Source organism: Myodes glareolus, chromosome 12 (assembly GCF_982192425.1).
Source record: "Myodes glareolus chromosome 12, mMyoGla1.1, whole genome shotgun sequence".
Lineage (NCBI taxonomy): Eukaryota > Metazoa > Chordata > Mammalia > Rodentia > Cricetidae > Myodes > Myodes glareolus.
Genome location: NC_142037.1, coordinates 57090925 through 57109421, shown reverse-complemented (window position 1 = coordinate 57109421; position 18497 = coordinate 57090925). Strand labels below are relative to the sequence as shown.

The 18497-nt window shown below is 32.6% G+C and overlaps 1 protein-coding gene across 5 annotated transcripts in view; it reads left to right on the top strand.

Moving 5' to 3' along the window:
- Positions 1 to 18497, top strand: part of Pcdh9 (protocadherin 9) — an 845344-nt gene that overhangs the window by 287858 nt on the left and 538989 nt on the right. For 3 of the 5 annotated variants that reach the window (XM_087912265.1, XM_085698269.2, XM_085698265.2), the window contains exon 3: positions 15693 to 15794. The exons of the other annotated variants lie outside the window; for them this stretch is intronic. In XM_087912265.1, coding sequence (XP_087768391.1) covers positions 15693 to 15794 — 102 coding nt within the window. The remainder of the gene's footprint in view (positions 1 to 15692; positions 15795 to 18497) is intronic. 5 annotated transcript variants of the gene reach the window in all.

Sequence of the window (18497 nt, the reverse complement as noted above, 5' to 3'; positions counted from 1 at the left end):
CTCTGCTTAGCTAGTTCAGTGGGCTATGTTCCCCTGATGTCCTCCATCCATTCCCTCTGACTCCTATAATCTTTCATCCTTTTCTTACATTGTGTTCCCTGACCTCTGAAGGCAGGGGCCCAATGAATATCTCGAATTTAGACTCCCTTTGCAAATGTTCTGGCTGTGGGTCTTTGCTCCCTATCCAATGGGCACTTGCTATTGCCAAAGATAGCACATAACTGACTTAGAAGTCATGGAGACATCAAGCTGGTACTGACCTGGACGCTTCGTCCCTACTGGTTCACTTTCCTAATATTAGAAACCGCTAGAGATGCTGTTGGAAGAGAAAAGTCATTAGGCGTTTTACCCACCTATCGATCTTGGGAGACATAGTACAAATGTCCTGAACAAATGAAATGTTCAGACTAGTTCAGTAAGAGCCACAAATGTTATAGGAATAACCAATCAATTTCTGGTTAGATTAATACCCACTCTTAATACAACTTTCTTGAATCTCAGCACTGGTCGGGTATAGGTCCTAACAAAGAACTCTGCTATATAGGATAGAAGGATAGTGTTCCTCAATACACACAGAGAAACAACTTTTATTTTAAAGTAACTGCCAAGGTTTTAAATATAATAAAGTATTTTAAATAATATTATGTATCATTGACAACTATTTTTGGGGGAAAAAACTCCTTTTTATCTTCCATAATGATAATCCCTCATTTCTTTGTATCTCTGATCAATTCAGAATCCATATTGTTACTTTTTCTTTTAATCACAGTATTTCCCTAATCTGCAGTAGTTTATCTTCTTGCAATGTTTTAGCCCTCTAGGGGACTTCACGCAATTTTATACCCACTTTATTTTGTATAAACTGTACTTTTCAAATTCCTTCACATCCAGTAATCAAATCACTTTTGAACATCTTGGCCATATTTCCTGCCATACAGGACAGGGACCAGTGTTCATGTAGGTACATCAGATACATGTGTTATCGCATGTTCCTGATATTTTTCAGTGAGTATAATAGTCTTCCATCACAATATTATTACAAATGTGCTTTTATACAAGCTATCTGTTTAATTCCAAATGCTTTCTTTTTCAGCAAATCTCTACAGCTTTATGGGAGGTTAAGCACTTTGTTGTTCTATAACAGGCTGAAGCTAAAATTACTGAATATTTATAGGAAGCTTTTAAAAGAATCTTTTACTCATATGATACTGTGCACAACAAACAATAAGGAGAGAAATTGGTAAATATATATCTATATATATATAGATATATATTATAAATAAATTACTCCTACAGTACTTATGTGTGGTGTGAGTATGAAGGATAAGAACGATTTAGTAACAAGGGTACAGACAGATAACTTGAGCTCCAGATAAGTGTCTTAGATGCTGGAAGGAATACTACCAGAATAAACAAACAAACAAGCAAATATTAAATATTAAACAAAATAAATAAAACTGTTTTCCTCCTGAGGCTGAACAGGGCAGAAGAGCTGGTTTATAAGGAAGAAATTGCTGTCATAATTCACTGGAGTTTAGGAGCCTACCGAAAGCATGCAATTATATGAAGTTCTTCAGCAAGAGCTAAACAGTCATAAAATAAAGTGACCAAGCATGTAGACTAAGAAACACCAGGATGAGGAGTATATGTGGCATGGACTTGAAGGTTATTCGAGCCAGATAAGGAAAGATTAATCCTATGGAAGAGGAAAAAAGAGAGAGAGGGTGAATATTTTCCCAGTGTAATTTATCAAAGAAACATTGAAACAGCCGCTTCTACTCTAGAAGTGTTAGCTCACTCTCCTACTTATATTCTTTCTTTTGTTTTCCAGAAATTTATTTTTAAATTTTTATTATTTAGACAAATTTTAAATTTAAATATATTTTGTTAACATTCCTTCCAAATCCCATATCCTTTGAAATCCTTTCCCATTTCTACCCACCCAACTTTATTTTTCAAAATAAAAGTAAAACCCAAATGCAACACTAAAACCTCCCCCAAAAAGAAAGCAAAATTAAATCACAATCTCACCCAAAAATGAAAAAGCAACACCAAATTGTAACAAAATAAAGGAAAATGATTATGATGAAATAGTTCATAATATGTTGTTCTACTACTCCTGAACCTGTTCTAGAAGAGTTGATAGACCCAGTGTCACTCTATTTGAGAAAACTGATTTTCCCTCTCCCAGAAGATAACAGTGAAAGCTTAATTGTAAACATTTATTTTAGTGGCTCAGTTTTGATTCTTTCATCAATTCATTCATTTTAAAACACATATGACAAAACAAAATTTAATATAAAGTAAAACCTATCATGTCGAAGTTCAACAAGACAAACCAACAGAACACATAAGAATTAGAGATCTATTCATTTGCACACTTAGAAAATGACATGAAACTCTAATCTGGAAGTATAACATATACCCAGAGAATCTGGTGAGGTCTTTGGCAGGCCATATGCCTGCTGCGTCAAACTCTGTTATGTTCACATGAACTTTGTATAGGCTGATTTAGAGAAGTTTGAGTTCCTTTTGTCCTCCATCTTCTCTGGATTTTACACTCTTTCTGACTTCCTCAAAATGACTTTAAATGATATTATTCTGACTCAGATATCAGTACTTTGCCCATAATTTATCAAAGACGTTTCCTCATGAAACAGAGGGGAAACACAGATACACACATGTAGGCATTCCACAGAGAATATAAGACCTTGGATCACTGAGCCCTAACTAAAATGCCTCTATCTACTTGTTTTCTTTGAAGTGAGAAAATTAGTTTAAAAACAGAATTGTGATTATCAAAACACATAAAATAGTGAAATAGTATGTCTTAGTAATGTCTGACATGAAGATCTGGTACCTTTTACTTTTTTTCCCCACGGTTCTAGACAGAGCAAAGTGTTGTCATGACAAGAACACCACTCAGTGGTAGTGCAGTCACCAGGCAATGGTTTCTACAATGTTAACCCAGAAAGAAAAGTGCCAATGATGTTATAAAGGAATTTACCTGCATGCAATGTATATCATAATAAAGTTTTTTATATGACTTATCCCTATGACTATGTTATCATGAGAATATTTATGATATTTTTCGGCTTTTAGTGGGTATATTTTATCTTACATATACCCGTTATATGTATTGTATTTTCCACCATTTGTAACATCTGTTCATAAACTCATTTTACCCTGATTCACAATGAGTAACTATGGGAAAATACAAATAGCATGCCAACACATTTATTTCACCAAAGCCCTCTTGAGATAATGTCTGAATTTTCATCAAGACTGTAGTGATTAGTGTTTCTGATTATGGTAATCAAATAACTCATTAGTGATTGCATTTCAGAGACTATTTAAAATATAAAATGTTTCTAGAATATGGTGAGTCATTTGTCTTATGCTCTTCAATACTAGAAAAATTGAAAGAACAATTTTGGATCGCAAAATTATGCATTGATAAAAATATATGCAGCACGACTCTGCCCCACTTTTATAGGCACATGTTCTCAGTCTTAGTTTCATGGCAGTTCATTTAAGGAGTACACTTATTTATATATGGTGCATAAATTGAGTGAAAGTTGTTGCCTTTTCTTACTTGACATCAGCATAAACCATCAAGTGAGGAGGAAAAGCTTTCAACAAGTGAAGAGGATATTTTATTAGTCAATATGCAATATGTGAATTTGGCAAGCCACATAGGAGAATGTAGGTGCTGGCTCTATTTTTAAGCAACTTTTCATTTACTGGTAGTTTCAGCTTAATGAGCAGTAGAAAATAAGGTTTTGCTATCTTTCATGTGTCCCTTTTACAGCTTGCTTAAAAGTTTGTAAATAGTTGCTGAATATGCCCTTTATAAGGTGTTTCTGCATACTAGGATGTTTCTTCCTTGGGCAAATATCTCTTGTTGTGTTTAGCTATTTATTTTAATAAGGCAGTGAACAAATTTGTATACTTCGTCATGCTTTAGAGACCTCACCAGGGAATAAGAATGGCAAATATTCTCTCTATTGTTAGAAGATATGTACAATGTTGATATGCTTAACAGCACAAAATACTAATTAGAAACTTTATTCAAGTCTTGCTTATGATCAACTCCTTTTGCAAAAAAGTGTAAATTATAAGAGGTAATTTATATATGCAGCTATTTTATACTAATGTATGTGTCTGTTATAAAGAAACACATGCATATGTTTTAGAGTATTTACTTTTATGTTGATAACAGCCCTTTTAAAGCTGAGGTTATAAGATGTGATTGAACTTTTGTATGTTATAGATTCTGAACGTAGGACATTTTTAATTGAATTCCCAACCTTTGAATATCCAGTTAAGCAGCTACTTTATTAAGGGTTTGTGAAAATTCACAATAGTAAAGTTTATCTTTTTTATGTTTAATGGTCATCTTAAATAAATTAGATAAGGGACCAAAGTTCAATATGTTGACAATCATTTGCTATTAGCACTTTACTTGATAATTAAAGGACCCTTTGCATTATAAACATGTAATTTATAATAAGATAATGAAAATCTTGAGAATATATAACTTGAGATAGAGTAATCTGTCAAATGTTGAAGCTGTTCAGAGAAAAAAAATAGCAAGTACAGTTTTTAAGTTCATATTCCATGTATTAGATGAATGTCAGTGCCATGGATGACAAAGAAAACGCCACCCCAAAGATCTTTAAACTATGTAGACCTGAAAGAAAGGTACAGAGAAACTCAGAGCTAATGAGTCTGGTGCCAATTACATGGTATGTTTGTTGTGATGACTCTATGTTCTTTCATGCTGAGTTCCTAAGAAAACCAGCCATTGCCCAGTTGCTTCTTTCTCTTCTGTCCCTCAAAGCATACATACAAGAACATCTCACTGCTTCCTGCCTAGTAAGTGGAAAATGGACATATATGCATACACACACACACACACACAAATACACTCATGCACATGTACGCACACAGACATGCACACATATATATATTTATTTCCCACTACACATCTGACTATTTGTAGGAAGTTTGCACATAAAGGAGAATGCACGTTCAACCTTAAATCTTACCAACAACACTGGGATACAAAAGAAGAACAAAACACATCAGGGATCACACACAATCACTTTTAATGCCTAGGCAAGTCTTTCTACAAATGGGCAAGTGAAAGGTTGCGGGGCATTTACATGTTCTGTGCGATGATTGAGAAGCAAAAAGCATGGGTTAAAGGTTTTTGAGATAATGTGTTCCACAAGGCCCTAGGATCTTTGCATCTGGGCATAATATCAGAGTTAAACAGCTAATCACAGAGATAAGAAACCAACACAATTAGTGATGATAATCTCATTCTCTGTTCACACCAACTCTCTTGCTAATCAAATGATAAGAGAAAGATATTGTCTAAAGGGTCTAGTAGAATCATTGCTTCCATTGGTGAGGAGTCCAAAAATCAATTCAATTTGGCCACATCGTAATCATTTGAAGTTGACAAACAGCTTTTATAGAGTTTGGAGTTGTAATAGAGTGTTTCTCCATGATCATAAAGATCAGTGCTTCAAAGGCATTGTTTATATACTTGAATATAAAATGAATATATTTGAGAGATATGGGGAGCTTATTTCAGGGGTCTCATGGAGTGTGCACTAACTCTTGATGAATGTGAACTACTTACTCGCTTTACTTTTCATTAGTTATTTAAAAATGTTATTATGGATAAAGGAATTGGTGGATCTATGAGAGTTTTCACTGATTGGGGCAATCATTGTGCATATTTCAGATGTGTTGATTTGAAGAATATCAGCATACTGTTATAGTCTCTTTTATTACTAATATGCTCTTTCCCTCTCTATATATATATGTATATAAATTTGCTTATGTATATACATAAACACATTTCATACTTTGATTTAATATATGTCTGCACTAATTACCATAGTGTCCTTCAATCTTTCACCCATGGATAATTCATGGCAGCAGATTAGAGAAGAATTAATGTTTAAGTCATTAGGTCTATGGCCTTGGATTAAAAGGTAAACAGTAAAATAGTTTTAGTGAAATAATATTATTTTGGAGCTGGAAGAAAAAAAAAAGTAATTCCAAAGACGAGGTCCATTAGCAGTGACAATACCAGCAGGCATTGCTTGTTTGTTGAATTATATTCCTTCAAGGATTTTTTTATGCTATTTTATTAGAAAAGTATTTTTCAAACCTTGAAAGTGAGCCTGTTTCTCCTGTGTCTTTGTTTTGTTCCTTAAAGTACACGAACTTTAATATTGAAACTTTATCTGAAAAGTCCTACAGTTTGTGAGATATTCAGTCTTATGCAAGCTAGACTTAGAGAAGATTTCCCATCTAACAACACTGTCGCTTATTTAGTTTGAGACTGTTTAGTTTTCCTCATTTTAAACGGTAGTTCAGCTCCAGTCAAGTTTCAATTTGTTTTCTGTAAAGAGGAAGTAGAGTTGACATATTTCAGAATATGTGGCATGTATTTTGTGTGTGTAAATAAAATGTAATTGGAGCCATGTGTGGAGGCACAGGTACTATTAGGTAACTAATGTCATATGCCAGAGCTTTCTAAAACATCAATTTAACAAATTAAATAAAAAGACTGTATTTATATTCAAATTTAGTTATTGCACAACTTAGATACATGTATTTAAGATTAGAATGTGAACTATGAATCTTAGAACAGATATTTTGAAATCACATATTCAACAGTTGGGTTTAGTTGACATTAGCACGGAAAGCTAAAATAAAGCACTCCCTCCTTGCCTCCTCTGGCATATGCAACTTCAAGCTTAGTTTCATGTCTCAGGCTTACTTTCAAAAACTTTCATTTTTCAAAAGTAGCCTTGGGAGAAACAACACACTAGCCTTGAAAAACAATATTCAAATAACTGGCATAGTCTTAAATTTTTAAATCACTGTATAGCACTATGGAATCGAGCCTCTGAAATTATTATTTGATTTCTTTGGATCAAGGTTTACTTGCAGACTGTGGTTTTTTATGCCTGGCATGTGGACAGACAAAACTAATATTATTTTGAAATGTTTATTCTGCGAATATTTTTGGAATATAATGATGACTCAGTTTAAGTTTCAAAAGTTTTCTCTTTACCACAGACATTTCTAAACATTGTTATAAATCTGGGAGTATATTTTTTTCAGAAATAGTTAATTCTAGAATTTTCAATAGATATTATATATAATAAAGGCAGAGCATATGGTTTATTTCTAACATATTTAAATTTCATAAATGTCTTACATAGAGTATCATTTTAATACATAAATGAAATATTTCATAAAAATACTTATGCTAGTATTAGTTGAGCCAATTTTGTATACTAAGATGACCCTAACAAAATTATACATGATCAATTACATTAAAGAGTTTTCCATAAACTCGATGATGGGTTTAGTTTGTGTGTGTGTGCATGTGTGTGTGCATTCATACATCTATGATATCAGATATACTTCCTCTACAGAAGCATAATTACTGTTAGAAAAATCTGTCAATACATATTCCTGAAATTTTTATTGGTCACATATGTGCATTAAGATGCTATTTTATAGCACATTCACAAACTAATGCTGTGTTCTAATATGCTAATTTTAGCCTCAAGTTTTTTAATATCTTTTCAGATTTGTTTGGACATTTTTTACCATAACTTCTTTTTTCTTCTACATTAGTGAACTACAATGGAAATGAAATAGGCTAGGGAAAGTACACAGACTATCAATTAACTTTTTCCCCCTGAAATCTTTCTATTCATTTCAGACACATAACAGATAATTTGCAATCTTATATTCTAAGTGATCACCTTTCATGTTGGACTTTTCTAATACGGTGGAACTATTTAGAAACGTTTAATTCTATCTATGATCCCTGTGTTGGGAAATTCCAGTTTTAGATGTATTAAGAGTACAGAGACAATTTAACAATCAATATACCAACTAATCTCAAGGATTTTATAACAAATCATAAAATGAGCTTAAAGAATCTGAAAACATTCACCTTAAATATGATATAGGTTGATCTGGGTATGGAAAATGTGTGCTATTCCTTCTTAGAAATATGGTTGGTAAGAATTTTTTTAAGTGCCTAGAAAGTGTGCTTTGTTTACAGCCATTTGCTTAAAATGCATAATGAAGTTGCAGTATAACAATCAAATGGCATTAACAGAACTCTATTGTAGCAAAAGAAGATGTAACCCTTTTGTCATTTGAGACCATTTAGTGCATTCCACAGGGGAAGGTAATAATGTGAGGCTTAAGAGGAACAAATGAATAAAGTGTAAAGTGTAGAACATCAGTGTTTGAACATAAATATATTTTCTGAGGAAATTCTATTTCAATCTATGTTTATAGCAATTGTGTCAAGAGAATTGTATCATGCACCACGAGGTCTAAGAACCTTTTAGAGAAATATGTCATGAGCTTCACTGAAACAGTTATGGTTTGTGGTACTCAGGCAGGTGGTTTTGGACTCTTCTATGACGAGTAATGACCCGAAAGTACATCTGGCTTCATATCTATTAACATATAAAGACTGTAGATAATTTATAACAAAGGCATTTACAACTGTATGAGGCAAAAAAATGTTGAATCCTTATTTATTTAGTAAAACTATATTCATTTCCTAACACTGAGAGCCCTTGTATTCTTATTATTTTCTGAAAAGCAAAGCATGTTAAAGTAAGCCTCTAAATGTTAATAGAACAGTAATGACCACCTCCATCTGTGCAGTCTTTGCAAAACTGAGTTAAAAATTCCTTACCCCCCCCAAAAAAAAGTGGAAATAAAGTACTTCAGATGGGAAAAATGAAGAGTTTTCCTTGCAGAAACAGGAAGGGGTGGAAAAGAATGTCCTAAATTTAAAAGAGGAAGAAGAATCCAAAATGAAAATTGGAAGAAGAGATGAAATAGTGGAGATAAGTTTCAAAGAAGAAAAGTGTTAGTGATAAGAGATTTAAAGGACTTCCTCCTTTTATACAGAGGAAAAGGGAGTCCAGTGCAACAAAATAGAAGAGAGTATGAATAATGCAAAGAACACTATAGGAAAAATGCAGCAGTACTTTGAAGTTGGACAAGTGTAGGAGGAGAGAGACCGCTTGTTGGTCCAGACTTCCCAGAAACAAAATAACCACACAAAAACTATTCATTAAATCACTGCTTGGCCCATTAGCTCTAGCATCTTATTGACTAACTCTTACATCTTAATTTAACTCATTTTAATAATTTGTGTATCGCCACGTGGTAGTGGCTTACTGGCAAAGATTTGGCATGTCTGACTCTGGCAGCTCCGTGGTGTCTCCTGGGACTCTGCCCTTCTTTCTCCCAGCATTCAATTCTGTCTTCCCTGCCTACCTAACTTCTGCCCTATCAACAGGCCAAGGCAGTTTCTTTATTCAATAATGGCAATGACAGCACACAGAGTCGGCTCCCACATCAGACAGGATTTAATCTGTCTATATATTCACCTAATAAATTCAGATCTGTGCATTTGGTTAACAGATGACTAACGAAACCACTTCCTGCAGGAAGTTGATCGGGGTCCAGAGAATGGAAATGCCAGAATCTCCTTTATGCTTATTATTCCTGATTTGAGTAATCTCAATTTTCAAAGGCCTTGCTTCTTACTTTTGTTCTAATATGTGTCTTGTAGATTCTGAAGTCTTAGCAATTATGACTTTCTAGGGAGTTCAGTAGTAGGGACAGAGAGAAAGTGCTACAGTCAGGTGACTTGAGAGTTAAAAGGGAAACACATTATGCATTATAAATCATTGTGGAAATTTTATGGAGCTATTTGCTTATTCTCTCAAAGTTTTATATAAATATATTCACATTTCAATATATATAATGATGCTCAGGAACTGTCCTGGAGATCAGCAAGGGAAACTTATCTTTTCTTGAATTAAAATGAGGGAAAACTACATTTAAAAGAATGAAAAAGAGCTTTAAGTTGAAGGAGCAATATGTTCTTTGTCTGACTTCAGAACAATATTTATTAAAAAAGAGACAGTTAAAGAATATATCTTTCAAGTATATGAAGACCACTACAAAAAAACACAATTTGTCAAAGTGCAAACTTGCGGAACCCAGTCCCAATGGATATAACTAAAAAATACTCCTACATCTAAAGCTCAAGGAACATTGTAGAAGATGGGGCAGAAAGATTATAAGTACCAAAGGAATTAGGAGTTTGCCAAGAAAACTCATCTCTTAGTAACATCAGAAGCAACACTCATAAAGTCTCAGCAACATGACTCCCCAAACGTAAGCTAAACACAGATGATACCAGTATACACACCAAAGTGGATGGGAAAAATACCACAAGGCCTTAACCCTACAGAGAAACTACAAGCAATCAGACAATGCTGAGAGTGGGAGAAATAGTTTTACCACAGGAAAACTACACCAATTTGTTATTCCGACACCGCATGGTCAGCTCTGCAAACATAAATAAAAGCAACATTGTACAGACTTAGTAAATCGTACTTATGAGCTTATGGTTTTATGTGTATTCATATATACATGATTATATACATGGATTCATATATATGTTTGTGTATATATGAATATATATGTATGTATGATCTACAGAGAGAGTTCCAGAGCAGACAAGGATATACAGAGAAACACTGTCTTGAAAAACAAATGAAAAAAAAAGGAAAAAAGAATAGTGAACAAAAGGCCATGAATTAGAAATGGATTAAGACTTTTGGTGGGAGTAAAGTGGTTTTTGCTTTAAACAAAAAATGAATGAACATATAAAAATAGTTAGTGCATTTTTTAATTAAAATGTTATCTATTTGATACAAAGAAAGAGAAGAAAGAGAGGAAGAATGTGTGTGAGAGAGAAAGAGAGAGTGTAATTCCGAGAGAGAGAGAGAGAGAGAGAGAGAGAGAGAGAGAGAGAGAAACTCCAAGCTCAGTAAGTATGATTTTACTGCACACACGACATTACTTCTGTAGACACATACTATGGTTGATGTCAGAACTATGAACAATGCACTAGGAAAATACTCTCTGCAGAGGTATCAGGGCCTCATCTTTTCTGATATGTTACAATTTGAAGCCTAAACAAATGGTTTATGAAAATGGGAAATAGAAGAGTGATGACATCATTTGTTGTGGTGTCTTAGATGGCATTAGGGAAGCATTAGTGAGGATTGAAAGTTGACCCCTGAATTACTAATGCAAAAATTTCTGGTGATGGTGATAGAGTAGTTTAGTGAAATTGAATTAGTAAGTCTGGTACATGTGTGTTGTGCTATGAGCTTATGAAGATGCTCACAGATGAAGAGGAACTGATGGCACCAACTATAGATAAAATTTAATGTTGATTTTCATTTTGTATATACATATATATAAATGTAACTTTTTATGCGCTTGTAGAAATTTTATTTCATAACTTTCAAGAATGAATTATGTTTTTTATGAGAGCAATAGTTGGTTTGTTTAAACGGATACAAATGGAATATTCAGTGGGAGGTTTTAACAAATAAACTTGTTATTTAAAGAAAAATATAGCACAAAATTGCAAAGCTAGTGCCTCTATGATGATTATAAGGGACTTGTAACAGTGCCATTGAATTTCATCAAACAATCTTGATTTTGTAAGAAGGCTGGAGGAGGGACAAAGTATCAGAATGCACACCTGCTACCGTAGAGTGAAGTAGGAACAGTAATGAACTCCCTTTTAGCAAACAAAGTGCCTGGGTTTTGTTTATGATTATGTGACTTTTCATGAGCCTTTTGTTGCTTTTCACATATTGATTTTCTTTCTCTTGATATCATGACTATGAAGTGCTTTCTTAGGACTTGTGTCAGAATTAAAGGAGCAAAAGTAGCTGTTTGTGTCGCGAGTTTGAGTAGGCTTTTCTATAGGGAGTGAATAGCCATTTTCTCAGGAAGCACAATGGGAGTTTGGGGAAAGCAGGTTTAATCCACACGTTAAAATACAGGCTATCAATCACAGGTAGTGAAAAATATTGAACGATTTAAAGTACAAAACATTTACATTACAGGGATTTACATTTAATAAATGTGTTGTTATTGAGTCTACAATATCTCAAGCTTGATTTCCATATGTGCCTTATAAGAATAAATTTGATCTAACAAAAGAGCATTTGCCATAGTTTTAATAGAGTAATTCATACTAAATTTTATAGATAGAATGTTTTCATAGAGGAAATCTCAAAAAATTTTTAAAAATTGTTTCATCTTGCAAATTTCAAGGTAAAATTAGATACATATTGATTAAATTATTTCCTCCCAAAGACTTTGTTTGTCTTTTCTGTCATTTGGCTATTTATAGTATTTTATCTCTAAACACTATTTATAGTATTAATATTTTTATTCATAGCTCTGATTCATAAACATATAATTTTCCAAGAAAATTTCTGCCTTGTCAATGAAAATTTCAAAAAATTGAGGAATTAACTGTGGGTTGAGATTTTCCTTTAATGTTTTCACTCTTTTACAAAAGGAGACTCTTCCATAATGAGATACCAGAGATGAGCCGGGCGGTAGTCGGGAGGCAGGGGCAGTTGGATCTCTGTGAGTTCGGGGCCAGCCTGGTCTACAAGAGCTAGTTCCAAGACAGGTTCCAAAGCTACAGAGAAACTCTGTTTTGAAAAAACAAAAAACAAAACAAACAATAAAGAGATACCAGAGAAGCTTATGAGTCAAGTCTTACAGGAACAGGAGAATTTATCTGAATGTAATTGGTATGTTGCAACACAATTCCTTTTGTTTGTGGTTTGTATTTCTTTAGGGTATGAAGTAAGGTCTAAAAGTTCATCCCCAATGGTTCATTCAGTGCTTAGTAAATAGCCTATCCTAGACAATCATTTCTTATACTGAATTAAGTTCTGTAACTTGTCACTATTTAGTCTACTGTTGAGTTCAATATACTTCTGTTCATCTTTGAATTAATTTTTACATTCTTTATATTTGAACTTTTAAAAATTCTCAAGAATTGACAAAATGCATCTCTTCAAAGAGTTTACTGTAGGGTCTTATATTTTGAATGCAAACCAACCAAGGCCTTCCCAACAGCTCACCTCTCTGGACTCTGCCCATGGAACCAAACAAAATAGATTTGTTCTGTGCTGCTTAGTACTTACCAACTTGATACAAATTAGAGTCATGTGGTGTTATAGAAAGTCGCTTGTTTGTTCCCAGCCAGTCAGACCCAAAACAGACACAGAAACTATATTATTTAAAACAATGCTTTGCCAATGACTCTTACATATTCCTACCAAGCTCTTACATATTAAATTAACCCATTTCTCTTATTTTATATTTTTACCATGTGGTTTGTGGCCCACTGGCAAGGTTCCACCTGGCAGCTTGCATCTTTCTCCTCTGGCGACTCCATGGCCTCTCATTGGCTTTGCTTTATTTCTCCCAGCATTCAGTTGAGTTTTCTCAGCCTATCTCTATTCTAAGTAACGGGCAGAAACAGCTTCTTTATTCAATAACCAATAAAAGCAACACATAGGCAGAAGGGCTTCCCACACCAATGTGGGAAATGGGACCTTCAATCGAGAAATTTCCTCCACCAGAGTGGCCTTTGAACAAGTCTGTTGGACATTCTCTGAATAAGGATTGATGTGGGAAGGCTCAGCCAACAGTAGGCAAAGTCAGCCATGATAAGATCATACTAGATGGTGTAAGGAAACAGGTTGAGAAAGCTTTTAAGAGCAAGAAATAAGCAGCATTCCTCTGTGGTTTCTATATCGTTACTGCCGTTAAGTTCCTGACCTGAGCTTCTATTCTGGCTACCCTCAGAGATGGACTATATAACTTTTAAGTCAAATAAATCCATTCCCATTCATATTGCTTTGGGTTAATGTTTAATATATCAATACAAATCCAAGTAGAAAATTTTTCATCTTTTTCCCCAGCAATTTATGCATACTTTGTTAGGTATCTTTACAAGTCACAATGGTTAATGACTACTTTACACTGCTTAAGTGCCAGAAAGGTTAATCAGTTATTACATGTCATACCTTTATGGACCTCTAAGTCTTGAGATAGTGTGCACATATATATGCACATAGTAAATGACTTCCTACACACAAAGTGGACAGACAAACAGAACAAAATGGGTGAAAGACAGAGTTCAGCATAGTGTCATAAAAGTTCATCTAACCCAGGAACCCTGAACTCTGTCTGCAATTTAAAATCAGCAAAACATTTATCAATAATTACACAAGTTTTTAATTAATTGGTATGAAGCAGATCTCTGTTATTAGTGGTTTTTAAAAGTTCTCCAGATGAATCTAATATATTGCCAAGGTAAGAACAACTAATGAGGCATAGGGATTTAGGAAATGTTTTTTTTTGTCTGGGGGGGTACATAATACACGAGCTGTTAAAGGAGATTAATTGGCAATAATAGATATGCAGAAAGACTAGTACAGAAGCTAATTAAAATGTTTAGGATCTTCACAGTTGAAAATAAATGTTTAAAGAGATGTTTTATTTTTATTGTTTTAGAAAATACAGGAAGCTACTGGAAAGACATATCAAAGAAAACATCCCACTTAAGGATCAGTTAAGGATAAAGATGTTCAGATGATTTTAAGTACCTTCAATGAATTGATATTGGCCAGGTGGCATTTTAGGTACTACTCATAAAAGTTAGTTGGGTTCTCAACAGGGGTTAAAAATACCAATCACTATTTGCTTGATTTACCCAAGGAGAGTTATCATAGTAGTTGAGGTATAAACAAAGCTGAAATGAAACATCTTATGTACATATGTATATATATATATATATAGTGTGTGTGTATGTATGTATATGTGTGTGTATATGTGTGTGTCTGTCTATATATATATGTGTATGTATATATATATATGTGTATACACACACACACACACACACACACACACACACATATATATATATATAATGAAATATGTTTTTCCCTACTAAAGGCTTGTGGGGAATTATATTAAAAAGTTTTCTTAGATGTCATATTGAAACTAAAACTAATGAGATGATTATTATCTGAAAAGGCAATACCCATCATAAAAATATTTTTAAAGAAAAAAATTTTGATCTGAGAGTGAAACTGTAACATGTTCAATGGGAAATGAGTATGTGATGACTCTTTTGTTGTGATACAATGCTATCTTTTATTAAATTAAAAATTTTAGTAATTATAATGCTATGCTTAATGAACGGCTAAACTGCAAAAACTGAAATATCTACAAGCATCCCTGTCCTAAGACAAGACTAGAGACGAACAATGGAAAGAACATGAAATGAATAATGTTTTGTTTTTAATGAAGAGCTCCTGAGAGAAATCTGTGAAGCAGCCATATTAATACAGTTATAGAGAAGCTTTCACCCATAAAATAATACCTGACATCCTAGAAACTTTTCAAATTCTAAGAGTATTATATAGTTTTAATTATAAGTTTTAATTATAATAAAAATTATAATTCAAAAACTTGTTTTTGAATAGGAAAAGTGAACTAATATTCGTAATATTATGCCTTCCATTTTCTGTGCAAAATATTTTGGCACATTTTACTGCTTTACCACGGTAGCTACCAATGCATGCTAACTGTGAATGTGGACCCTGGTTAGTTCAAAGTTCATTATATCCTTAGCCTCACAGTAAACAGCCTTGTCTCTCAATGGACACGTTACATGTAGTCTGTCACAATTATCTGGTAATCTCTTTCAGTGTAACTCACACAACAAAAGGGACACTATCCCTGTCACACAGCAGCAATGCCCAAGCTCTACTGAGTCCCACATTCGAGAGAATGAAGAAAGTCATTCCGAGGTATGAATACGTCCATAGAGCTAGTTTAGTACTGAGACATTGTCATTTTCTCTGAGTTTTAAATATACAGTGTTGACTATGACAGATGTTTTTGTGTGCCTATTATCTTTTTATGTCCTGATTTTTATACTAGTGATTTAATATAACTGAAAGTAAACAGTATTAGAAAAATATGTCCATGGATCATATGCTCTCTGAAAATAGTGCCATGGTAAATTTAACATGGTAATAATAGAAAAAGTTTTACCTATTTTTGGAAAAAATAATGAGTTACCTTCTTTAGAAATTACATTATATTGGTTGATTCGTTTTTTTAAATTGAGATAAGGTATATGCATAATAATGCATCAAAAGTTCTAATTTTCAATAAAGATATAAAATATATCTTTGGTTTAGATACACTAGTTATGTTGGGAGAAAGGTATTAACACTTCTTTTTTAAAGTCGTATTTCTCCAAATTTGAATAATTAAACTGTATGATTAAACATGATATTTTAAAAAGCTGTTACTTTTTAAATGATAATTTTATTCTCAGTAAAATGTGAAAATTCTGTTTACTTTCTTTTTATGCAATGTTAAGTGATCTAGCTTAATATGCCTATGCTATTGTGTTGGCTGTAGTTAGAAATGTGTTTGTCTTCGTGTGTGTGTATGTTTGTGTGAGTGTGTTCATAAAAAACAAACATTATTTATAATATTAACAATTTTAAACATTTTTCTTACTATTTTAATAATTTAACTAAAATATAATTACATAACTTCTGCATATCTTTACCCCAGCTATTCCCTTCCCATCTCAGGTCTCTCCCAAATACAGGGTCTGATTTCTTTGTTTGCTATAATCACATAAATAATTAAATCAGTACATAAATTTCAATACTATTATGTGTTCTCACATTATTATGTAATAGGTAAAAATCCATATTGAAAGATATGTTTTATTTGTTATATATAATTTGAAACATGTTTTTATATCACTTACTTTCTGAAGCCAAGGAATTCATGAATAATATGTTTATATTGTATTTGTTGTCCAATTTGTTGTGAATAGATTTTTTTATCTAATTCCTCAAATTATGAAAGAATATTAACAGTTATTAAAGTTGTTTCATTTTGTCTTGTTCTTGCAAAAATTCTGTCATTACCCTGTAAAAGACTATATCATTTTGAAAGAATTGAAATCAACAAAAATTGATAACAGGAGTAAAGGTTTTTGAAAAAAATTACTTGAAGTTACAAAGTACTAAAGGAGAATTTTTAGATTCTATTAGTGTGCAATTCTCTTTTTACATAATTTCCATCTATTACAATAAAAATACATATTTTCAATATTGCACATATATGTGAATTTCTCTCAGGTTAATTTACTTGTAATTTTCAAGGGCAATCACATCTGATTATCTCTTTGGTTTCCATAACCACTATGTTTTTTCAGAACCAGGAAAATATGATACCTACATATTTACTAACAATAATAGCATAATATTCATTATGGTGAGGAAATTTTTCATTTATAAAGATTTAAATAAGAAAAAACTAGCATATTCAAAACTATAAAAGTAAATAAAATCTAAGAATATTTCAAATATTTGACAATTGCATTTAAAAATATTTAATATTTATGCTATTTAATGATAAACTAATAAATCTCATAATATTTTTGATGGCTGTTGTTTATAGAAATTGTTGTCTTAAAATATTATTTTTTCAGAGACCTTATGAGATAAAACTAATTTTACACTGATATATGTTAGAGACTCACACTGCATAAGAACTATATTGGTCTTTTAGTCAAATCAGGAAAAATATATAGTTATGATACTGATTTATATTATTAGTTCAATAAACATAATGCTGGTAAAGGAATTTTACTTAGCTATATTAGGAGACATAGATATAAATAATTTTAAGACAACTTTATCCCTCACATATTCATTTGTCTATTATTTTTATAAGTTATTACAATGTGAATAATTCTTAACACAGTAGTTTTAGGTCCATTAAATAGGTTCTACATTACAAAATTTCGAAAAAATAATCAACTTATGCCTTCATAGATTATTCGCTGCATCACATGCTGTTTCTATCCCTTTTTATATAAACTCTTTCATCATTTCTATGTGTCCATCATAAACTTAGATTCTTTTATTTGGGTAAAACAAATTATTCTCCATGGACTTAAAAATTAAAACACATGGATTTGGGAATGTTAAAAGGTATGTGTACGTGGTCTTAGTTTAAGGGGAGGCCTGACTGTGATCAAAATACATTGTACAGAATTCTCAAAGAATTAATAATGATATATAAAAATATAGTACATCTAATTCCTTTTGTGCGCATTTTGTTACCAACAAATGTTTGAGTTCTGAGATTTCTTATAAACTGAAGCATGAAGAAAAGTGTATTCTATGGGGCTGGAGAGATGTCTCAGTGGTCAAGAGCACTGGCTGCTCTTCCAGAGGTCCTGAGTTCAATTCCCAGCAACCACATGGTGGCTCACAACCATCTGTAATGAGATCTGGTTCTCTCTTCTGGCATGCGGGTATACATGGAAGTATAATGTTGTATACAAAATAAATAAATAAATCTTTAAAAAAAAAGAGAAAAGTGTATTCTATACTGGGAGTTCAAGTAAGATTGCTGAAGGATAGATGTTTATTATAATACTCATTACTCATGTATCAATTAATAAATTGGTTAGT